Raw genomic sequence first — 26009 nt, forward strand, 5'->3', positions numbered from 1 at the left:
TGAAGATAGATCTAGCAGCCTAAAACCGGGCCTCCATAAGGTGCTGTGGGTCATCAACAGCATCAGATTTGTATACCACCACAATCTGATGTTCTCAAGGCCTGAGTCAGGGGAACATCCCTGATTTAATTGGAAGTGTAGGAGGGCATTTCAGGTGCAGCACCAGGCTACCTTAGAATGAGGTACCAACCTAGTGAAGCTACTACCTGCATTCTAAACACCAAAAGCAACAGGTTCTGTAGCCCTGCTGCATCCAGTCATGAATGGTGGTGGACAACCAAGCAAGTAACAGGAGGAGACTCCATGAATGTCTCCATCCTTAATCATGATAGTGCCTGCCACAGTAGTGCAAGAGACAAGGTTTTGTGTTTGCAAACATCTTCAGCTAACAGTGCCAAGTTGTATAATCCTACTCAGCCACCCCCCAAGGTCCCTACCATCATAGATGCCAGTGACCAGTGAATTTGGTTCACTTGACATGCCATCAAGAAGTGGCTGAGTGCACTGGAAACAGCAAAAGCCATGGGTCTTGACAGCATCGCAGCTGTAGTGCCAAAGAGTGGTACACCAGAGCTAGCCACTCCCCTAGCAAAGCTGTTTCAGTACACCAAGACTCTAACATCTGTCCGGTAGTGTGGAAGACTACCCAGGTACATCCTATCCACAAATATTAAGATAAATCTAACTGACCAATTACTGCCATATCAGTCTTCTCCCTATCATCAGTGAAGTGATGGAAGGAGTCATTAATAGTGTCATCAAGTGATACTTATTCAACAATAACCTGCTCACCAACATTAAGTTTGGGTTCCACAAGAACCATTTGGCTCCAGACATCATCACAGCCTTGATCCAGACATGGACACACGAGCTAAATGCCAGAGGAGAGGTGAGAGTAGCTGTTCTCAGCATCAAGGCAGCATTCAACTGAGTAAGGCAGCAAGGAGCCCTAGCAAAATTATGGTCAATGGGTTCAAAGGGAAAACCCTACAGTGGCATATGTGACAAAAAATGATTGTGGCTGTCAGAGGGCACTCATCACTGTTCCAGGATGCCATGGTAGGAGTTCCTGAGGGAAGTGTCATCAGCCCAACCACCTTCAACTGCTTCAATGACCATCCTTACATCATATGGTCAGGAGTGGGGTTGTTTGTTGATGTTTCCACAGTGTTTAGCTCCATTCACAACATGTTTTAAAATGAAGCAGCCCACACCAGCCTACAGCAGGACCGAGATAACATCCAAGCTTGGGCGCATTGGATAGAGTATGTACAATTAACAAGATGCACTGCAGCAACTCACCAAGATGACTTCATCAACACCTCCCTCCTCTGTGACTTTTACCACCGGGAAGGATAAGAGGAGCAACGTCGTGTGAACCTCCAAATTCCTATCCAAGTCAGGCACCATCCTGGCATGGACATGTACCACCATTTCTTCATTGCTGCAGAGTTAATATGCTGGAAATCCCTACATCAAACTGTCCTGGGAGCAGCATCAGAGCAGTGGTTCAAGGAGAAGGCTCACCATCACCTTTTCAGAGTAACTAGGGATGGACAATAAATGTGGCCATACCAATCATCGTCCACATGCTGAGAATAAAAAAAATTAGCTTCTGGATAGGATAGTGAAAGGAAAAACCCAGAAATCATTTTTTTTAAATCAGCTGGGATCTGTGATGACATGACTAGGTTTTTTTCTGAATGGAGATAGGATGGGACAATTGGCCTCTTTCATTTGTATCTATCTGGGAGAGCTGATTTACAGAATCAATCTTTCTTGGGTAATTGTAAGAAAACAGTTTATAAGGGTACAAGGATGCTAAAGATAAGGAAGCCTATTTTAGAGTTTGGTACGTGTTTCTTTCGGGTGTAGACAAGGCGTACCAAATGGCAAAAACATTAGAAATCAATTCTACCCAATAGCCATCTAACTTGGGTCGCACTCCATTTTCCAGTCAGCCTGGGTGGGAATTTGATGCTATATTCTAAAGCAGGTGGGAGCTTCATTAAGATCAGGGAGGGGTAACGCTCTATTTCCCGGTTCATGACTTAATGGTGATGGAGGAGTGAGGGATGCGCTGGGCCATGGAGTTACAGATTGTGATGGTATACAATTCTGCTGCTGTTGATGACCCACATCAACACTTCTGGCAGCATTTGTAAAAACCAATGCAAAATATTTATCTAATATCACTTCCATACCTTCATCCTTCATAATTCGACTTCTTTCTTCATCGCTGAGTGGTTCTACCCTTTATTTAACTAGCCTTTTACTTTCTTTGCAGTTACAAAAGCCCTTACTATTTCTTTTTATATTATCAGCCAGTCTTTTTTCATATTCCTTTTTAGCTCTTTAATTTCCGTACGACACTTTCTATATTCCCCATGATTATCTTTAGAATTATTAGCCCTAACTTTATTATCAGCCTCACTTTTAAGTTTTAGTTTAGTTGTAATCTCTCTATTTATCCATAGAACTCTGTACTTTGATGCGCCTTCTCTTTTCCTTACAGGAATATATTTATTTTATACTCTATGCATCTCGTATTTGAAGATTTCCCACTGCTGATCTGTTGACCTACTTGTTAATTTTGCTGCCTAGTTAATTTGGGCCAGACCATTTGTAATCTCACTGAGCTCTGATATTTTCTAATCCTGCTTTGACTCTTATCTTTGACTCTTCATTATCTTTTTCTATTTATCACAATCCAATCCTTATCTGTCACTCTCTGTTTGAATGCGTTCAGTCTGGCTTGCATCCTGCTCACAGCATTGCAATTCACAGAAACCCCACAGTGCAGATAGAGGCCATTTCGGCCCATCGAGCCTGCACCGACACATATCCCACCCGATCCCCGTAACCCCTACACCAACACATATCCCACCCTATCCCCGTAACCCCACGTATTTAATCCCCCTAACACTAAGGGTCAATTTTATCATAGCCAATCATCCTAACCCGCACATCTTTGGTCAGACAGAACAACAATATCCCACGTGACTGTGACAGCAGCACATTATCCTTCCATCAACCACTTCATCCTCCTCCATGACCTCTCCTCTGCAGTCTACCTCTATGGCACCAGCTTTTTCATGGTTCCATTCCTAACTGCCCCAACATAACCTGTATATATCCTGCATTGGATTCTCCTCCCATGCCTGTATGGGCACCTCTATCTTGCCCCAAAAATCTATCTTTGACTCCCTCCTATTCCTCATCTACTTGCTGCCACTTGGCCACATTATCTGTAAACATCAGGTCAGATTCCATATGCATACCGATAATAAAATAAAAATTTCTGTCTTTATTTTATATAGTTTTAAATAGCTACAGTCTAAAATGGAGGCAGTTGTCCTAGCTAGATACAAAATAGAAAGTAGAAAACAGCCAAGTTGTGAGTAAAGAGCACAGGCCTCTTGTTCAGCAATCAGTCAAGATGAACTTACTTTGATTGCACTACATGATTGAAATATTAATGTATGCAGATTGACAAAAAGATGTAGAGACTGATTTTAACATCCAATGGGTTTTGGGTGGGGCAAGCGCAAAATGCACTCTGGCCTAAGTTTGAGGACTAGGTATTTTATCTCCTGGGCCTCATCTGCGTGCAGCCAGTCAGCTGCCTGTGTGAAATGGATGGAAAGCACGGCAGCGGAAGTCTGATCGGCTGGAAACTGCTAGCTGGCACCAAAGGAAAGCTTACCGGCAAGCAAGACGTGGGGGTTTCAGGAGGGTCTCGCAGGAGGACAGGAGAGGAGTCCGGGGTAAGGGAGGCCGCAACTTTCCTCTTGGGGCCCAGGGAAGCACTCCAGCTGCTCTTGGCCCCACAAAGAAAAGTTTTTCATACCTGTGAGGACCTCTTGCTCTTTCCTGACAGCTGCCAACCTGCTTTCATCTGACAATAAAGTTGCAGCAGCTTCCCCGCTCAGCCCCAGGTTAAAATGCAATCAGGGTCTTATTAACGTAATAGGACACAATTTGCATAAATTCATGGGGCTCCCCACCTGCTATAGGTGGGCACAGCAGTCGCCTGCAGAACCCTGCTGGTTAAGATTGCAGGCGGCAGGAAAGGGGCGAGTTCCGAGCGGGTAACTAACCTGCTCAGTTTCAACTGCTCACACGACCCGTTTCTGCCGTGCGGGTCGGGTTAAAATCGACCCAGTAGTGTCTGTCATGGTGCATGTGTGAAGAGCAGTCTGTGAGAAATATGTGAAGGAAACCAACAGTTACCAGCCATTATCCCTTTGTTTGACAACGTGTGAAGATGTACCAATTCTGTGCTTGATTGCTTCAAGGGAAGTGGCTTTACATCAATAAAGTTCCAAGTGGTGTATATCTCAGAGATGACTGCTGGTTTTTAGTTCTGATGAATGCACCCAGGCTGCATGAGCTTTTGTGAATCACATACTCTGTGTGGAACATCTCATCAAAAAAGACTGCAGACTGTGTACCAAGGAAAGAGAAAGTTCATCTGATTTATCCAAAGGAGGTATTGAATGTAAAGTGGCAGCTTTCTGAAAATGGTAAATTAACCCATTGTGGACTGACACCAGTTCTCTGTGCTATTATTATGTTGCTATGCTTTCTGCTTCTGAGCATTATTTTATTTGTAAATAGTTTAGCCTGTATAAAATGGTCTAGTGGTGTGATATTATCTATCATACAAGATGATAAAAGCTGTAGTGGGCAACATACATATTCTCTAGTAAGCAATTCACCAGGATCAGAGTTAACCGTTAGATCTGGATTACACTAACCCAAATACAGTTGAGAATACATACACAGGTCTTCAGCCACCAGGCTCCTACAGTCTGGAATTCTCTTCCTAAACCCTCCACCTACCTACCTCTCTTCCTACCTTTAAAAGTACCTTTTGGCCTTGCCTTTGGTCACTTTCTGTAATCTTTTCTCCTAACTCCCTGCTTGGCGTTCAATGTCTCCTTTGCAAACAAATCTTTTAATTTGTTCTTGGGATGGGGGTGATCCCAGCAAGGCTGCATTTATTGCCCATCCCTAGCTGCCCTGAGAAAGTGGTGGTGGGCCTTCCTTTGAACTGCTGCAGTCCTTGTGGTGCTCCCACATGGTGTTAGGTAGGGAATTCCAGGATTCTGATGCAACAATTATGAAGGAATGGTCATGTATGTATAATCAGGAGAGAAATTTGCTGCTCTTGTTCTTCTTGATAATAGGGGAGGGAGGTGTTATCGAAGTAACCTTGGTGAGTTGCTGCATTGTGTCCTCTAGATCATACATACTGCAACCACAATGGTGGAGGGTATGGATATTGAATCCACTGCTGGAGCACCAATCAAGCAAACTGCTGTATCCTGGATGGTGTTTAGCTTCTTGGGCGTTGTTGCAGCTGTACCCATCTAGACGAGTGGTGAGCATTGCATCACACTCCTGACTTGAGCCTTGTAGCTGGTGGAGAGGCTTTGAGGGGTCAGTAGGTGAATCACTAATTACAGAGTATCCAGTCTCTGTCCTGCTCTTGTAGTCACTGTTTTGATATGGTTGGTCCAGTTCCGCTTGTGGTCAATTGGGACCTCTCCAGGATGTTGGGGGACTCAGTGATGGTGGTGCCATTGAAGGTCAAGGGGATGTGGCTGAGCTTTCTCTTGTTCAAGATGGTCATTACCTGGCAGTTATGTGATATGCATCTTACCTACCAATTGTCAGCCCAAACTGTTGTAAGCTGGCCATTATCAGAGGGATTGTGAATGGAGCTCAATAGCGGCATTCCCGACTATGATGGAGGGAAAGTCATTAATGAAGCAGCTGAAGATGGTTGGGCCAAGGACACTTCCTTGAGGAACTCCTGCAGTGATATTCTGGGTCTATGACCTTTGACTACCACAACAAGCTTCCTTTGTGTCAGGATTGCCTACAGCTATTGGAGGATTTTCCCTTTGCGCCCCAATGATTTCAGTTTTGCTATACTAGTGCCCTGGAAAGTTTTGCTATACAGTATTACAAATGTTACACAAGCACAAGTTGTTGTTTTTTGTTAAGTCTGTGAATTATTTAGTTAATTAAGACACAGACTAATGAGTAACAATAAAAACAGGTCTTTACTGGTTGGAGGTAGGGACTATACTGAATACAAGATTACTGCACAGTGCTTATATACCGGTGTGTTCACCCCCGGTATTACGTCTACAGCAGCCTGAGAAAGTAGTACATCTCTTAAGGTGGAACAGGCTTAAGCTCTCTTAAGGTGGAACAGGTTACATACACAACATTCCTCCCTTCTTAGCTTTATAGTCATCCCCCCATTTAACATAACGTAATAACATATATACATATATAACTTCATGTTTAACGTAACATATCACAGATTCAGTCTCTGCGGAAAACAGTTCACAGATTCAATCTCTGTGGTGTAGTCGGTTCACGTTACTCATTCAATAGTCCTTTCATGGATTTAACAGCTTGAACTTCCGAACTGATTTGGCTCCGTTCGGAGGGACCACGTGTGTGATCTGGTAGAGGTGATAATGGTTCAGATGGGTCATCTTCTGTTTTTACTTTTCCTTTTCTGCTTCTTGGAGACTCTCTGGGCTCCATTGTCAGCTGCCACAGCTGCCAGCTGCATGCGCAGTTCCTCCTTCTCTTCCTCCTGTTTCCGTCGTAGAGCCAGCTTCTCCCGATGTTCCGTAGACTTTTGGTGCTCCTCCATGATTTCTGCACTTTGGGAGTCGAAGTTCCAAGCTGGGCAGGACAGGACATCGTAATATTCGGTGTCGTCCACCAGGTCATGGTAATATTCGGTGTCGTCCTGAGCTAGACCAGTGAGAGGGTTGTCTATTTCCTCCATACCCAGCTGGACGTTAGCCAGCTCTTGTTCCAAATCCAGACATCTTTCCTGAAGAGACTTCTTCATGTTTACCTCTGCATCCAGCTTTTTCTGGGCTTTCAGCAAGTCGTTTACTAGTGACCTCATTTGCAATTTTAATACTTCCACTTCCTTTGGAGATTGATTGATCGGACTATGCAATCCCTCTACCGGAGCAGCTGTTTCAGCGGTCTGTTGTTCTACATTGACGTGAGTCAGCGTACTTTTGGCATCCAATGGCTGCTCTGTTGCAGTCGTTTCAGTCTGTGTCGTCACATCAGCCATCTCAATGACTTTTGAGAGCTCCGAACCCTTTTCCTTTGAAGATCGCAGCTCGTGTTCAAGTTTTTCCCATTTCAGAGTCTTGTCCCTCAGCATATGAAGGAGTTGGCTGACCGTTAACTCTTCTGACACCAGATTATGGCACGCACCTTCAGAACCTGAATCAGCTTTGATTCGTTCGGCCTCCTCGCGCAGATGGTTGGTGTGCTCCTGCTCCATTTTCTCCATCAGTTGCTTCTGTTGCCTTTCCAGATTCTCCCACTCTGTAACAAAGAACTTTTTTATTTCATTCATCTCTTGCTCAAAACGGCGAATCATTTGTTCTAATTGCTGTTGTAGTTTGAAATGGAGTTGAGTTCGAGCCCAGTGTCCCTCAAAAATGTGCATATCAGTAGACTTGACAGACTCAGAATTCTCTGTTAAACTATGTTGTTGTTGCTCAGTGGAATTCTGTGCTGAAACTTTGTCTTTTGCACATGGGTTGGTCTTACCATCATCAGTTCTAGAGTCTGGGCTGATTATCTGCACCGAGTTCTCACTCTTTATGGCTTTTAGCGAATGCCAGTCCATATTTATGTTTCTAAACCACTCCCGGCCTAGTAGTGGTGGACCTCCCTCCGGTAGCACATATAAGTCCATTATTTGACTTCCTTCGCCCTTGTTGGCCACTGCAACCTTTATTGTCCCGATGGGGTACACTCTCTGCCCCGTGTAGGTTGTCAATATAATCTCCGTATCCTGTAGGGGAATATGTTGGAATAACCTTCTGTAATCTTTCTTATTCATGACAGACAATGCCGATCCAGTGTCCAATTCCATTTTTACTTGGACTCCTTCTATCTGAAGAGTAACCCAAATTGTCTGGAGGTCTGCACCCTTACCAACGTTGAGTACCCTTAAGCTAGCCAGTTCAATACTGCTTAAGCCAGCCAGTTCATTACTGCTAGCGTCTGAATCGGACTCCTGTTCGGCCACCTTGTGTACCTTTGCGTATTTCCCTTGCGGTGACTTCTTGTTGCTGGTCTTCTTCCCTGACCTGCATACTCTAGCTATATGTCCAAGCTTACCACGTGTTCTGCATTCTTGGTTTTTAAACCAACACTGGTTCTGATCATGCGTTGTCTTTCCACAACGATAACATTTAACAGAACTCACACCCAATTTGTGTGCACTGAGCTCCGGTGACCGTAGCTGCATTACTGCCGTGCCTCTCGCTGCGGCTTCGTGTGCTGCTGCCATAGTGACCGCCTTCTCAAGCGTCAGCTCATTCTCCTCGAGCAGTCGCTTTTGTGTATCCTGTTTAAATAAACCACACACAAATTTGTCTCGTAGTGCATCTGTCAGTCCCGTTCCAAACTGGCAATATTTCGCTAATTTACGCAATTCCAGCAAATATTCAGCATTGCTTTCATGCTGTAGCTGCCTTCTGTCGTAAAATTTAAATCGTTCCGCTAGCATCAGCGGCGTGGGGTTTAGATGATCTTTCAGGACAGTAACAATCTCATCGAACGTCTTATCCGCCGGTTCATCTGGTGATAACAGGTGTTTCAATTGCCCGTATGTCTTCGCACCCATTAAATTTAATAATGTTAGCGCTTTATCTTGCTCACGAATTTTATTGGCCTTACAATAATTTTTTACTCGTTCTACATATATGGCCCAATCCTCGATGTCACTATCAAAGGTGCCAATATTCCCGTGTTTAGGCATTGTTACAATTTTGTTGGAATTTTATGTTACACAAGATGGCGGCTTCCCGCTCTTTGTCGTCGTCCTCCGCTCCCAAGATGGCGGTTTTCCCGCGTTTGGCGGTCTTCACCCGTCCCCCGACGCTGTCTGTAAGCCCGAGTGCGGCCCTTATCTTTTATGCGATCGCTGATCGCAAAGCGGCTCCCGACCGAAGCGGCTCTCGGCCCTTATCTGGAGTGCGATCGCTGGCTTGAAACACCTCCTGCTCGAAGCGGCTCTCGCGCCCTTATCGCAGATGCGATCAATTTGAAAGCGGCCCGGCCCTTATCTGCCGATCGCTATCGCCCTGTACCTCTGTCTTCCCCAGCCCTGTCTTCTACTCCGGTTCACAAGCTGATGGAGGCTTCAGGGTCCTAATGCCTGTCGCTTCCAGTGGGGTGGTGAGTGGTGAGGTTTGAAACCTCTCTTCAACCGCCGTGGAATAACTGCCGCAGGGTAAGAACCTGACTCGTCGCCAGTGTTAAGTCTGTGAATTATTTAGTTAATTAAGACACAGACTAATGAGTAACAATAAAAACAGGTCTTTACTGGTTGGAGGTAGGGACTATACTGAATACAAGATTACTGCACAGTGCTTATATACCGGTGTGTTCACCCCCGGTATTACGTCTACAGCAGCCTGAGAAAGTAGTACATCTCTTAAGGTGGAACAGGCTTAAGCTCTCTTAAGGTGGAACAGGTTACATACACAACATTTTTGACAATGTGCAAATCCTTTTTTCACTGTTTGCTCCAGTCAGGGCAGGAGATGTTAACTACGTGCAAATTATATGACGTGCATTCCGAATATGTCAATTTGGGGCTGATGTACAAGTAGATATCAAATGAAAGGGACCATCACTCCCCCTTCCATATTAAATAGATGATTGAATGCACCTTTCAAGGTGTTACTTTGTTACATTGAAAAAATTGTTTAATGAAAACAATACATACTTTGAAAATAACCAGTGTAAATGAGGCACCACGAAATGCAAAATAACATTTGCACTGGAGGAAACTGACTGAAATTGAGGCCTTAATGTTTTGTCAGCAATACAATTCATACAATAGTGTATTTTGATTAAAAAGTTGGTGCAGTATCATTATTGGTACTAGATGTCTGGAGTACTCTACAGATACATTTACTAAATAAATAAGGCTGAAGGTAGTTTCTATTCCAACTTATTCTTACGGTAAAACATTAGGAAATCTGCTAAGACTAAATTCCATTTAAGATCAATCTTTTTTCTGATAAATATTAAATTTTCCTTCAGTTAGTTTCACTGCAATAATCTTTTAAATTCCCCCATGTCAATGCACAGCAAAACTGAACTCCTGCACTCTTTAGATTCATTATCAGCCTGATTAATCCAGTATAATCAAGTAGAGAAGTGGCATGTTCATTACTTGGAATTGACATCTTTACAACTTTTCACTTATCATGAAACAAATTTCCGAAACAAAAAAGATGAATGTTTTTTGTTCATTGTGTCATATGCATGAAGAATCCCTGGCATGTTTATTTAGAACAGAGAAGGAATTTAAACTGTTCCTATATTATTCTCTCATTTCATTTTAGCACCTGCCTTTTATTTCAATTGCAGAACATTAGTTGTCCCTGCATATTGTAACAATGAACTAGTTTTAATTTAAAAAAAACTAATTGCTTTCTTTACAGAAAAAACAATTGAAAATTCTTACCTTCTGCTGCTTGACTTTCTTGGTTTTTCAACGCACAATGTGTGGGAGTTGCAATTTTTTTCAGTGGCTTGCTCATGACTTAAGGAGCCGGGGTGTTTTCCATTTGCAATTTTGGACACATTGGCATTATTGAGATTGGCATTAGTGGAATTTGGTGATACCTTTCCTGAAAAACTGTGGTTAAGTTGGTTGTGGGATATAGAATTCCCAAGGTTGGAGGAAGAAGGGGATTTGTCAGAGTCAGCTATTGGTGGGGTTGAGGACCGTTTAACCTGCAGGGGCCGCTGTGTGGCATTTGTTTGCTGGATGCAATTCCTTTCTTCTCCAGACACATGGTTAACATGGTTGCCAAAAAGGCCACCACTTCTCTGCAAAATAGCAAAAGAAAAATAATCAAAATTAAATTCCATTAAGAATTATTAAAATCCATCTTTAATCTGCGGTAACCCATTGTTTATTTCATAAGAGCATAAAATAAAACAAAGAAAATCTGGATTTTAATAAAGAGATTGGGCCTGAGATTCCAGATGCCCTGGTCCACTGCTGGAAGTGCGACAGGGCAGGACTTCCGGCCCCCAGTCCATTGTAGCCCTGACCCTGTCCTTGATCCTGGAGTTAAGGTCTCAGGGTCATTTGCATGAGGGCACATCTGTGCCACTAGTGGTGTTACTGAGGTGCCTGCTCTGGTTGGGGGAGGGGAGGTCAGGAATTTCAAAGTGGCACTTTGCTGTTTCAGCCAAAGATTACACACATTCAAAGTTGCCATGTCGGTGCAGTTGTGGGTCCCACTTCAGCCGGGATCCAGTCCTAGCATGCAAGCACACCTTGCATCATGCAGTGTACTTAATGTTGGGGCCACTGGAGGCAGAACTGATGGAATTTTTGATGGAAAACTTCATCCCATCAGTCCCTCCTCTTCTTGGGAAAGAGTGGATGCAAGAAGCGTCTGGCCCCATTTCCAGCGGAATTTGGCTGCATAAAAAAGGGCTGGAAATGTGATGGAAGCAGGTTTTGCCTCAAATTCCATCCAAATTATGCTGCTCCTGCAACCCCCACCCGGCCCCAGAAATTTCAGGCATGGTGTTAGAATTGAGAGTCACATTATTAGCAGTAGGTCGGTTAATAAAAGTTCTTATTACAGTAATACAGATAAGTATCCTCTTGATCCTTGATGCTAATACAACGGAAATCAATGAGATAAAAACTATAATGACAGTAACAGACATGTACTTCTATGAGAGGGATGAATAACTCACAAGCGGTGCAAGCTTGAATGAATTTGTGTGGATTCCTTTCGCATGCAGAATGATGCTTACTCCAAAGCTAATTGTATGGTATAAAATATATTTAATTAAATGCAATTTTGCTTTCTTATTTGTTGCAGACTTTTAATGGATATAATTATAAGTGCAGATGCCAATTGAAAACTTCCCATTACTTTATTTGATCTAACTGTGTCACACTATAAATAATGGCTTCATTGTGCATCATAATATTGTGGTGCCATGACGTCATGGGTCCCAGTGGTGCTGACACAGTCAAAGCCATATATTAGTCATTTTTGCTGTGCCAATTTAGGTTTTAGTTCCATTACATTATCTCTGTCATCTCAGTCTGTCTGCACTAATTCTCTCTTGTCTTTTAAATTAGGTTGTCGGACTCTACCGCAGTGAGTTTAGGATAGTTTCATTCTTTATCTTTAAACGTATTTGAAGATCCCCTTAAGCAGAAATAACTGTAATGTTTGTTTAAACCAAATTGCCTGATAAGTTGAGCAAAGGAGAAAATAGTTTAGATCAGTATTTTTCATTGCTTTTGACATATAGATTTTCCAAACTGAATACTGAAAGGGTATTTCACAATTTGCCATGACACTTAAAAACAATGTCCCTGCAACTTAGATGCTAGTTTGCATTACATCAGTGAACCTAATTGGTAAGGGTTGATCACTTCTGTACAAGTTATGTTGGAAGGCAGCACTGAGGTTAATCAAAAAAAGTGGGATGGTTGAGCTAAATGTCTTCTTCTTTCTAAAATTTCCTGTGTTAGAAATAATAGAACTATTAAATCAATTCCTGATTTAATATGCAAGTTATTTATCACTGTTCCAGGGATGCCCACGGCAGAGGATGCTTAGCAATTAGTCATTTCAGCTTTCATTAATGTCCTTAATATAAGTAACCTGCCTACATGAGTAAAGCATATCGGGCTAGAAATTCTTCTTTGGTATCGCAAAACGGGTGGTATCGCATTGGTCACCGGTTATGTGCCCCGCCCGATATTCAGTACCATTGACTTCAATGGCGTATAATGGGTGGCCGATGACATACCGCCCAAGAGGAATTTTTACCTCCTTGAGTAACGTTGGCTGAGTTTTGTTAGCCAGGATATACTGATTGTACTCAATTTGGAGTTCTGTCTTTCTCTGGTGCTCAAAGCAGCATAGTGCATGCGCAGGTATGTATGTTGTACATCATACATTGTGTACATGCCAGTGCATGCACACTGGTACTCTGAGTTTCAGTGGATGCTAGAACACCCACTGTCTGTAGCCAGAACTATTATACCTACTTACCAGTATGCCAAAAACCAACATGTAGTGTAAGACTTACACCAGCATGTGATGATAAATGGTGGCTGCAATATGCATCATGATCTTGTGATGTCATTATATCATGGCATACATTGGATTTAAGGGCATTACGTCAGTTGTCGGTGTTACAGTACTACACCATGGCCAGACCACCACTTAAGGTGAGACTCAGTGGTGCTAATGTGGTCAGAGGCACCAGGAGCTCGTGTGCAATACGAAGATCCTAAAATTAATGAATAAAAGGAACTAGTTTCAAGCCAACTGATGTTTTGATTTATGTAGCTGTAAGTAAATTAAGATAATCCAAGAGTTTTACTCTTCCACAAGGAGAATTTCCATGTTCAGATGTTTCCTTCACAGAAAAGTTGGCTCAAGTATTCATTCAGGTAAAATACTCTGAGTCACCATAACAGTCATTAGGTGATTCGTGGAACTGAATGTTACTTGGGGGATAAAAATAGGAGTTACTAAAGGGATGTTAACTTACTCTGTATATATCCTCATCCTCTTCTTGAGTCCCCTCTATAATATCCTCTTCCTGTAGATCACATGAAATTGCTCTACGAATTTCTGGTCCAATGTCATGTAGAGTTCTAAGCCCAGCCTATAAAATAAAATACGTTATCTAGAAATGTCACTTCATATTGATATCCCATATACTCTTCTGGTGACATGCATTATCATTTCACTGAGAAGGTGGGCAGGTGGACTACTTTCAGGCCTGTGCTGATGTTATTTTTCAGCCAACCAGAGAAGGTACACGAGGGTGGCGTGGGTTCAGTTCCCTCTCCCTTCCCACAGGAAAACATCCAGTACCTCCTCCTGATGGTTCAGCTCATATGGGAAACTGTAGGCTTGAACTGACATCCTTTCACTTTGTGGCACAACTTGTTGAAGCACTAGGTTACTACACCAAGGGTATCCAACCTTTGGAGCAGAAGGCTGGGTCCACATGCCACAACCCGTGAGTGAGCTGCATATGATTACACAAAATGCAAGCATCCCATACACAAAAAAATCCAAGTCCTCCAGAACAAAACCTGAAATTTCCCTTGCAAAAATTGGCTAGTTTAAAAAAAAAATTCCTGGAAGAATTTAAAACAAAGTTAAAACAGACCCGGCTAGCTCAGTCGTTAGAGTGTTAGATTCTTAATCTCAGGGTCATGGGTTTGAGCCCCATGTTGGGCGAATATTTTCTATCTTTCAAAAGGGAATTGGATAAGTACCTGAAGGAAAAATTTTTGCAGGGCTACGGGGAAAGGGCAGGGGAGTGGGTCTAGCTGAAGTGCTCTTGCAGAGAGCCGGCATGGGCTCGACGGACCGAATGGCCTCCTTCTGTGCTGTAACCATTCTATGATTCCATAACTTACTTCTGCTGGTTTATCCACGATGTTGCTTGTTTTCACACTATGGGCAAAACTGCTAATTCTCTACCAACAGTGTGTCAGCCAGTGAGAAGGGAACAGCACTATATCAGTTGTGAACTGCAACGAGGAGCCAGTAAGCAGTGAAATTGCACTGGAAAGGCAAAACTAGTGGATTACTCACCATATTTCTGTAGATTTGGCCATTACTGAATCATAAAAATCAGTTTGACAGGCCTAAAGCTGCAAGCTCTTCTGAGTTAGAGAAGGCACATAATTTAAGGGACTGATGACCAGCTCCTCCCCAACCCCCACAAGACCTTGATGTACCAGGCATGGGACAAGGCAGCTTAAAGCAGGCAAACCAGTCAGCCACCACAATCTCTGATGTGGCTGACTTACAAGCACAGCCAAGGAAGGTCTTGGGCCAGCAAACTGTCAATGAAACCCTGGACTCCATCTTCAAAGGAATCGCTTGAAAGGAGTGGTAAGTAAGGTGTCGTACACCTCAAACAAAGCACATACACTAAGGGGGAGACTGTGGCAAAATACATTGACATTATTTAAGAAACTTTATGCACTTTATTTGTAAATTCTGTTGATAATGTCATTATGCTAACGACACCCAGCTTTACCTCACCATCACTGTTTCTGTGTTATCAGACTGCATCCAATCCTAGATGAGCCAAAATTTCCTCCAATTAAACATTGGGAAGACTGAAGCCATTGTCTTCGGTGCCTGCCACAAACTCCGTTCCCTAGCCACCGATTCTATCCTACTCCCTGGCCATTGTCTCAGCCTGAACCTACATTGGGCCTCGGGCCTCATGAATATTATTTGGGTGATTGTTGCCTCCACAGACAACTTGCCCGTTTTAAGACTTATATTGGGCCACTTGCCTCGCCATGAGGTCGAGTGGGAAATGGGGTTGGGTTTGGGGGGGGGGGGGGGGGAGGAAATTGATCTGAAGGGCTGTGGAGTTGGAGGGGCACTCCTGCTCATCCTGGCTCCACAGGAATGAATTTTCCATTTATTTTTTTTAAAACTTACTTGCCGCTGAAGAATCCTGAAGGCTTGGTTCCTGCTTCATTCATAATGCAATTTCCCAGAAGGGGTTTAAAACAAGCATTGGGCCCCTCAGTTACATGTGTAAGGGGCCCAACGCCTGTTTTAGGCGGCTGCCAGAAAAATGCACCGATCTAATATCGGGTCGGACGTCTTTCAGACATACTTTGGGCATGAGGCATTGGTTCTGAAATTGGCCCACGACACACCCGTTGTGTAAAACAGGCACAATGATGTCCAATTTCTACCTCAAAGAGTGAGAAACACTTCTTTATGGTTGAAGGTGGTAAATAGTGTAAAAAGAGATTTTCTGCATTTTTTTCATTTCTCTGGGTGCTTGTTATTTTTATTGCCTTATTATAGAAATTTCAGCACAGAGGGAGGCCATTCAGCCCATTGTGACTGTCCTGACACTAGTTGCACGTCAGAGATATGTACTTTAGTTCCATTTCCATGCTGTTTCCCTGTACTGGCGGTTAGGATCAGATCAGCCATGATCTTATTGAATGGCGGAGCAGGCTCGAGGGGCCGATTGGCCTACTCCTGCTCCTATTTCTTATGTTCTTATGTACTCTAATTTTCTTCTTCAACTGTTTTCCGAATTCCTTCTTAAATGTGATTGAATCAGCTTCAGTAGTCACTTGTGGTAATGTATTCCAGATTCTAATAAAATTCTCGGATGTGGGGGAAGGGGGTAAATTGGATCCCGCTGTGCCCATTTTTCGGGCGCAGATCAGAGGCAAAAAGCACCAATTTCCTGGTGTTGCCTCCCGAGTCTGAAATACATCCAACACCATATTAGGTCAGGAAATATTCAAGTGTCCCTGGAGGCCGCCTCAAACAGGCACTATGCGCCTTCCTCTCCCATAAATTCTTTAGCAAGTGCTGGACATGCTTCACTCTGGGTTTTAGGTTCTTCAGTGGCTTAACCAGCAGTCGTTAAAGGGACCACTAGCGGCTGCAACCTAAAACATAAGTACTTTCTTTTAAACTTACCTTAATGTGGAGCTGGGGAAGAGTAGGCATACTCCAGCCGGCTCTACTATACTACGGTGGGCACCCCGGGCTAGCGCCCCTCCCGTTCTCTTAACCTCCGCACTTACCTGAGGGCTGCGGCTGGCGAGGCAGATGGCCCAAATTGGTCCTCTTCAAACCAGCGAGTTGCCTCTGGCGCCTGATTGGTGTCCACAACGTGCTGGAAAAATGCTGATGAGGCGGCGCCTTGGGCCTGCAGCTTATGGCGTGTGCTTCCAGAGTGCCATGCATTCTGCACCTGAAAACGGGCCACTGGGAGGAATAATTACAGTACCATGTGCCTGTTTTTTTGGGTGAACAACGAGCAGCAAAAATCACCAAGTTCCTGGTGCATTTGGCAGGTGTGCTACCAGCTCAAATTGTGTCTTGTGCTGGGACACAGATGTTGGGGAGGGGCGGGATTTCATGGTTAGTGCTTTAAAAGTGCAGATTCAGCACCTTAAAGCTGTACCTGCACTGCCTTGTCTGAGGGAAGTGCTTCTCTTGTTTATGTATTGCTGGAAATGAGACAAAAGTCCAACAATTCCCAGGGGGAAGTGAAGGCAGCTTCCTTTAGCGCGAGAGCCCTGGAAGTGATGGAAGGGAGATCCTAGAAAGGAGGTATCCTATTTGGCAAGCTGCCATGAAGGCAGTCTAGAGAGAAGTGGTTGAGTAGGTCATTATAGTTTCTGCGCTTAATAGATCATCCTCCCAGATGTGTAAGAAATTCAACACCATCAAGAAGTTTGTCAAGGTGAGTCTGTACTTATCTCTTTGCAGTCCAGACTTCCCCCTCAAACAGCTGCATTCTTAACTTTATACATCCCATTTGCTCACTTTACTCTAAGCACAAGATAACCCATATTCATGCAACACATCCTTCACCTTCCCAGGAGCCCTTACATTGATGGTGAGTAGGGCCATTAAAGACTCCCCAGTACTCATTTGAATTCTGGCTATTCTTGTACTCTTGTTTAGGGAGGCACAGTGGCCAATTGCCTAACTCTGGCAAACCTCAGGAAAGTCAACATTTCATTCATATCTTATAATTGCAGGTCTAGGAATCCCAGAAAAGAAGGGAGAGGCTGAAAACTGGAGGGGTCTTCCCAAACCTCCAGATGTTGACACACTTCAAAGAACTCACTGGACATATTGAGCCACTGTGGTTTCCATTGCAGAGAGGCAGATAGGTGATGAATTTGAATCCGCAGGCTAGTACCCATTCTGCTTACTTTCTCTTCCATTAGGGCTATTTCATTCCCTATGTAGTTTGTCAACAGGCAAATAATCATATTGGGCACTGCTGAAAATGTGCTTCAGGAAGTGTTTTGTACATCCCAATTGATGATTTTTCTTTGTACTGCCATAGAGTTGCTTGAGAAGCAGCAGCTCGCAGAGCCAGAGAGCACATCCACTTTTCTCCACACTGTATCACTTATTCCACCTGCCGCTCCAGAAGTAGATAATGGCCCAGGTTTTACTGGAGTGAGGCATCTCACGGCATCTGCCATTAGTTAGACTTGTACGTGAACATTTAGGTTTTTAAAAAACTTTTGCGTGGCAGGTTGTTGCAATTACAAGCTGATAATGGCGCAGCAAGGGAAACAGGCTATCTGGGACCTGAGTGAACAGGATAACCAACTGTGTATCTCCTTAACCAATCAGATCGAAGAATTGAGATTTAAACAGAAATGATGATGAAGTGTAAATTAGAGTGGGTGAATTCAATGTCAAATCAGGTACTGAAAGAGAAATAAAGAGGGTGATTTTGCCAATGGTGGAGCGTTGGAGGCGGGACTGCTGCTTGGCGGGTCGATGTCCCGCCTCCATCGATTTGTGGCCAACCCACACTATTTTCCCTTGATTGACCTTGTTAAGCCCGCCCAGTGGGCTTAGCAGGCTAATTAAGGGAAAGCCGGTTGCAGAGAACGTCAACATATGACGTTTCAGCTGTCAAAATCTTTTGACAGATGAATTGTCATCGTTTGACAGCTCTGTGAAGCTGTCAAACAGTGACATTCTCTGTAGTTTGATGAGGTCTTGAATTCAAGACTTCATCAAACTTCTTTCTTGCATAGAAATAAGATGGTTGTTGCATCTGAGAATGCAACGGCCATCTATCATCTCCAACACGGAGGTCCGAGACTCTCCGCATACACACCAACTAAAGCCTGCAGAAAGAAACAAAGGTAAGTGCGCTTTTACTAACACTTTGCACTTACCTCAGATACTCACCTCTCCACTCTTGCACCCATCACTCACCTCCACAGCACACTTTTGCACCCCCTCGACCCCCGCAGACCCAGTACTCACCTCGCTGACCTGGCGGGTTTTGGAGCCTTTGGGAAGCCCACACTTGTGAGCCCAAAACGGGGATAATATATTTTCTGCCTGTTAACAGCAGGCAGTTAATAGGTTTTAATCCCTTCCCGCCTCCAAGGAGACGGGACCTGGCACGGGACGGCTATCCGCCTCCTGGCAAGATGGCATGGAGGCGGGTTGGGCATCCGCCCCCAGATTCTGCCATTTTCCCGGCAGTCCCGCCTCCATACTCGCCTCCCCAGGGATGGCAAAATTGCCCCCAAAGAGAGTGAAAGAAAGATTGGATTAAGAGAGACAGAAAGGAAAAGTAAAAAATGTTAATTTTAAAAATGAAGTTGACATTTTAAAAATCTGCAACAATTAATACCTGAAGGAATGAGACTCCACACTTGTAATAGTTAACTTTCCATGCCAGAGAGGTTGATTGGTAGTAATTAACAATTATCACATTGTTAAAAGCGTACTTGTGCTTGTAATGACAAGACTTAACTTTCTGTGGCGAGTTTAGTTCATATCTACCGCACAAATACAACAATGTCACGACATTCAATGTAGGTCAATGGTGAAGCAGACAGCGAGATACCGGTTTTGCGGAACTAACGGTGGAGTGGCGCAACTCGGACAGCATCTTTTGGATATTGCCATTTAACCACACATCTGCTCCTCGCCTGAAGTTTCTGAACCATTTACGCATAAATAACGGCGAGCGCCATTAGCCTCACCATAATTTTGACAGCAAAATCTGGCCTACTGAGTTAGAGTAGGGTTCACAGAGTGAAAACATACAGAATGGCTGAAGAGGAACAATTGCATAAGGCAGCAGAGATACAGCCTGAAGTAAACTGGAGAGCCAGCTCCAGGAAGTTTTCAGATTATGAGTTCTTGGATTGGTGCCATCCAGGATCTGCCTATAAAAGAAGGTTGTTTTATGAGCACCATTAATTCACTGAGTCTTCTATTTCAAGATTCCTGGGGGGATTCTTGGTTTAAGCTACATTTTTGATATGAAGTCTTGAGCTGATAAGTGGCGGATAACGTTCATGCCACACAATTGCCAGGCAATGACCATCTCCAACAAGAGAAAGTCTAACCACCTCCCCATGACATTCAATGGCAATACCCTTACCGATTCCACAACCATCAACATCCTTGGGGTTGCCATTGACTAGAAACTCAACTGGACCAGCCACATAAATGCTGTGGCTACTAAAGCAGATCAGAGGCTAGGTATTTTATGGCGAGTGGCTCACCTCCTGACTCACCAAAAGTCTCTCTGCCACCTAAAAGGCACAAGTCAGATGTAATGGAATACTCTCCACTTGCCTGGATGGGTGCAGCTACAACCACGCTCGACACCAGCCAGGACAAAGCAGTCCACTTGATCGGCAGCCCATCGATCATCTTAAACATCCACTCCCTCACACACCAGCGCATCGTGGCTGCAGTGTGTAATGTCTACAGGATGCACTGCAGCAACTTGCCAAGGCTTTTTTGACAACACCTCCCAAACCTCCAACACCTAGAAGGACAAGGACAGCAAATGCATGGAAACACCATCGCTGCACTGTCGGCGGTGTCGTCATTTGGATGAGATGTTAAACCGAGGGCCATTCTGCCCGCTCAAGTGGACGTAAAAGATCCCATGGTACTATGTCGAAGAATAGCTGGGGAGTTCTCCCCATTCTCCTGGCCAATATTTATCCTTCAACAAACATCACTAAAAACAGATTATCTGGTCATTATCGCATTGCTATTTGTGGGACTTTTCTGTGCACAAATTGGCTGCTGCATTTCCGACATTACAATAGTGACTACACTTCACTAAGTACTTAATTGGCTGTAGCGTGTTTTGGGACGTCCTGAAGTCATGAAAGATATTATATAAATGTAAGTTCTTTCTTTCTCCTACATTACAACAGTGACTGCACTTCAAAAAGTACTTTATTGGCTGTAAAGCGCTTTGGGATGTTCAGTGGTCGTGAAAAGCGCTGTATAAATGCAAGTCTTTCTTTCACCTCCAAGTTCTACTGCAAGTCACACACAATGCCAACTTGGACATATATCACCGTTCCTTCATCGTCGCTGGGTCACAATCCTGGAACTCCCCACCAAACAGCATTGTGGGAGGACCTTCACCACATGGACTGCAGTGGTTCAAGAAGAAGACTCGCCACAACCTTCTCAAGGGCAACTAAGGATGGGGGATAAATATTGGCCTTGCTAGCGATGGCCATATCCCGAGAATGAATTAAAAAAAAGTCAAATCGAGAGACTAAGATTTTAATGCATAAAATGCCAGCACCATTTTTTAACAGAGGATAAGTATGGAGCAATTTGAACAACAGGGAGCCAGTTGTATCATTGTATTCTCTTAAAACAGTTTCAATGATTGGTAAATTATTTTTATCAGGTCAAGCCAAATGGATAAGCTATTAACACATTCAGACAATTCCAGCATGTGTTCACACATGGTATGTTGAAATCTCTGATTCGCCTGCAAGCACTGAGGGGGGCGTGGGGCACAGAAGTCCATGCTTGAGCGGCCAGTTTAAATAGCATCCCTACTGATCAACTGCTGGACAAGGGAGGGGTCAGATGAGGCCCGTCTTCCTGGGACGCAGAAGATGTGCAAGAAACAGATGGGCTAGATCAGTCCAATTAGGGAAGGGAGCACGGCCCAGCGAGGGAAAACTCGCTCACCTTAAGCTCAGAGCTAGTCAGAACCAGGAGGCTAACTAGAAAAAGTCAAATTAGCCCACTAACATGGAAGTGTGGCGTGATTTATTATTTTTCTTAGTCACAAGGAGGAGTGTGAGTTAAGTGAAATAAATGAATTTTGATTATAACTGTCACTCTGTACATTAATTTGCTGCCTGTAAAATAAAACTACTTGTATCTGGCCTCGTCTCACTAAGGCGATTTCAGTCTACCTACTGAAACATTGGAGAAGTCACATGTAAAAGACACAAGAGTATAAATTCATCGGTTCGCAGTTTAATGTAAGAAGGAGGCCACAATGCGCTCCCAAACCGGGAGGCCTGAGGCTGGCCCGAAATTGGTCTTCGGCCTCATTAATATTAATTGGCTGAACTGCTGGTTTCTCTCATCCTTCCACAGGCAGCTCACCCATCTGAAGAAATTAATTTCGGGCCACTTTCTTCTCCGGCAGCGGCCCAAAGGTAAGTCCCACGAGGTGGGGATGTGGAACGACAATAGGGATGGGGATGATCGGCATACTGTGGAGTTGGGGGAGCACTCCTGGTCCTCCTGGCTCCACAGCAATGAATTTTTAGAATTAAAATTTCGTGGTGGTTGATCAGCGACCGCTTAAGAATTCCGAGACCGAAATCAGTGAGACGGCCAAAAACAGGCGTTAGGCTCCTCATTTACATGTGTAAGGGTCCGCCAGGGAATCCTGAAAAATCGCCCGACCCAGCATCAGGCCATACATCTTTCGGGCGTCCATTAGTCTGCAAAATTGATCCTTGTTGTGTCCAGTTTATGCCTGTAAAATGGATGCAACGAGGTCCAATTTCACAATATCCAGTTCAGATCACAAGGGCATTCTGTTATTACATCCCGGGGTTATGCTATTGTATAATTAGATATTGGGTGGTATGGGCACACTACTATGCAAAAGATGATTGACCAGTGCCACTGAATCTGAGAGAATATCTAAACACCACAAATTTGTAAGAGAACTTTGAAAGAGTGTGCAAAGAATACTGCAGAATATGATGGTTAGTACGGAGCAGTCCATCACCTGCATCTATGCTATAATTTTTGACTACATGACAGAACTGCAGTCTACACAGAGTGTATGACACCTCTAGGGGCGTTTGCAGGGGAGCTGCATTACAGAGGTCCTAAGTACAACTGCAGGCTCTTTCAGCAACAGCATAACTTATAATATGGAGACCTTGGAGTTCAATCTGTTGTTCATGGTTTTCTCCATGCTGTGGGATCATCTGGACTGAACCTAATGCAGGGCTTCTGTGACCTTACAGCAGCCACCACAGCACCATAAGTGGCATCTGTATTTGGAAGGACTTCTGCTGGCCCTGCTGAAGGAGGTAATGAGCCATTTGCTTGGCGAATGGCAGCAACCAACCACCTCATCCCTTCTCTCACTACAGTAGCATTTAGGAGGAGTGCTAAATTAGATAGGACATGATAGTCAATATCCAATGTCACCAAGGGGAAGCACAGGGAAAGAAAAAATAAACAACACAAGAAGCACAATAATTCAGGCATAGTTGCAAAGGATATCGGTTTTTTCAGAGGATCTCCACCTTTTGCTGAATGATATAGAATCATAGAATAGTACAGTACAGAAGGAGGCCATTCAGTCCATTGAGTCTGCGCCAGCTCTTTCGAAGAGCAATCCAGTTCATTCCACTGCCCTGCTCTTTCCCCATATCCCTACAATTTTTTCTTTCAAGTATTTATCCAATTCCCTTTTGCAGAGTCCTATTGAATCTGCTTCCATCACTCTATCAGGCAGTGCATTCCAGATTCTAACCACTCATTGCGTAAAAAAGTTTTTCCTCATGTCACCTCTGGTTCTTTTGCCAATCACCTTAAATCTGTGTCATCTGGTTATCGACCCTTCAGCCATTGGAAACAGCTTCTCTTTATTTATTCTATCTAAACCTTTCATGATTTTGAACACCTCTATCAAATTTCCTCTTAGCCTTCTCTGCTCTAAGGAGAACAACCCCAGCTTCTCCAGTCTATCCACGTTAACTGTAATCCCTCATCCCTGGAACCATTCTAGCTCTTCTGTACCCTCCCCAAAGCCTTCACGTCCTTTCTAAAGTGTGGTGCCCAGAATTGGACACAATACTCCAGCTGGGGCCGAACTAGTGTTTTATTTAGGTTTAGCGTAATTTCCTGGCTTTTGTACTCTATGCCTCTATTTATAAAGCCCAGGATCCCATATGCTTTATTAACTACATTGTTAACCTGTCCTGCCACCTTCAAAGATTTGTGCACAAGCATCCCCAGGTCTCTCTCTTCTTGCCTGGCACTGCACCCATAGTGAGTTAGGAATAGTGGGAGCTCACTATATTGTGATGGTGTGTCAGTTCAGGGATTAATCTTTGACTGACTTCATGAGCATGCTACTGCTCAAAGGGTGATTCCCCTGGTCTGGGTCATCTAAAGATATCTCCTGAACCATCTCCTGCCTCTTCTATAAAATTATGCCTCTCTGAACTTTGAAATTATTAAGTATACTGAAGATCACAAAAATTTTGTGAGACTTCTGCAGGGCTGTATAGCAGGATGCCCCTGACTGATCCAGACAATGGAACCTTTGCATGTATGCTCAATTTAGGTTCTGGTGGCAGAATGAGCCTCATTCCAATTTCTTTAGGGCAATATGTGTGGTTTACAGACAGGTGTCAATAATCATGGCTCCAGTAATCATGGTATCCTTGGTCTCCCAGAAACCATTCATGAGGGTTATCGAGCCCTGAAAAATGGTGGTACTGTGGACTGTTGTAGGATGAAGGAGTCATGCTGCCCGAGTGCCTGGCATCTACCTGCAGGACCAAAGGGGTTACAGACACTGTGGATGTTCATTGAGTGGAACTCCTTCCTGTTCTACATATACGCTGATGACACCCAGCTCTATCTTAAATTGTTATAATCAAATCTCACTGTCATGTATACAGCATTTGATTAACCTTTGAAAAAAAAGTCCACCAAAATACTTAGAACAACAACTAAAATCTATCTCTTCAACCAAGCTTTTGGTCATCTGCCCTAACATCTCCTTATATGGCTCGGTGCCAAATTTTTTTTGATAAAACTCCTATGAAGTGCCTTGGGGCATTTTATTACGTTAAAGGCACCACATAAATATAAGTTTTTGTTGTTGTTACTTTTCATTCACCATTAACAAGGTAAACAGAGAGGCAACCTCCATCCCACAGTAGACAATTCATGCAGCTTGTCTTAAAAAAACATTTAAATGTAGCTGCTTTGGTGATTTTTCAGTCAGTAGATCAAATTATAAACATGAATCTTATAACAATATACATTAATTTATTAATATACTGTACATAAAATAATAGGCAGTTCTTTAGGATTTTATTATTTATTTATTAAACTTGGCATAGGGAATTTCATGTTTTCTGCTGGGTCAGCAAACTTACTACAATGTCCTCCATTATACATAATGTTTAGAAATATATTAACAATTACAATCTGAAAGCCACTTGAGATCTGCTCATCATTTGGACCATTGGGGTCATCGTTTACAACCGTAATAAAACTGTAGAATTGAACTTGTGCTCATAAAACGTTACATCCTCAAATATAGTCCTGAAATTTAAAAGCTACATGACCTGAAGCTATTCATTGATGGGTACTTCTCACATAACCTTTGGACTACCTCCCTTTATCTCTAATGATCTAGTTATCATAAATATCATCCTAGCATTACAGTTAATCATTACCAGATCTCCCATCGTATTGCTCACTATCTCAGAGGATACAATATTTTATAACAGAAATGTATGGTTTGTAACATACAATGCATTATCAGGGATTTACAGTGACTATAGTCAAATTAATAAATGAAATGTGCATTTTTATTGCATGGTATTCTGCAATTTTTACCAACATTTTAGGGATTGAATGCCACAATTCTGTTCTTTTTCTGTGAAAACAACAGTGGCTGTGCTTGATAAGTCTCATATGTTACTTGAGCTACAGATTTAATTTTTAATCCGATTTTCTTTAAAGAGGATACACAAGAAGATGGTAGACAATATGTAGCAGATTGGAGGTAGATATGAGGGTTCCACTCTTACCTATCCAGTCATAGCGAAAGAATCTCCTGTAATGGCTTCTCTTCCTTCCCCCGCACCGTTACTTCTAGGGCCCCCCAAGGATCCATCCTTGGCCTCCTCCTATTTCTCATCTACATGCTGCCCCTCGACGACATCATCCGAAGACATGATGTCAAGTTCTACATGTATACCAACGACACCCAACTCTACTTCACCAACACCTCTCTCAACCCCTCCACTGTCTTTGAGTTGTCAGACAGATTGTCCAACATTCAGTCCTTGATTGTCCACAATTTCCTCC

General features: G+C 43.4%; 1 protein-coding gene and 1 non-coding gene across 5 annotated transcripts in view; one reads left to right on the top strand and one right to left on the bottom strand.

Annotated features, from left to right (window-relative positions):
• cacna1db (calcium channel, voltage-dependent, L type, alpha 1D subunit, b) overlaps positions 1-26009 on the bottom strand; it is a 792002-nt gene that overhangs the window by 30741 nt on the left and 735252 nt on the right. For all 4 annotated transcript variants that reach the window (XM_086001660.1, XM_086001658.1, XM_086001657.1 and 1 more), the window contains 2 exons: positions 13630-13746; positions 10550-10917 (listed from right to left, as the gene is read on the bottom strand). In XM_086001660.1, coding sequence (XP_085857786.1) covers positions 10550-10917; positions 13630-13746 — 485 coding nt within the window. The remainder of the gene's footprint in view (positions 1-10549; positions 10918-13629; positions 13747-26009) is intronic.
• On the top strand, positions 14258-14330 carry trnak-cuu (transfer RNA lysine (anticodon CUU)). Its single transcript has one exon. It is a non-coding gene; the product is annotated as a tRNA-Lys (tRNA).

The sequence above is a fragment of the Somniosus microcephalus genome, chromosome 11, assembly GCF_052327205.1.
Source record: "Somniosus microcephalus isolate GS21.2 chromosome 11, FLI_Smic_1.0, whole genome shotgun sequence".
In the NCBI taxonomy this organism is placed as follows: domain Eukaryota; kingdom Metazoa; phylum Chordata; class Chondrichthyes; order Squaliformes; family Somniosidae; genus Somniosus; species Somniosus microcephalus.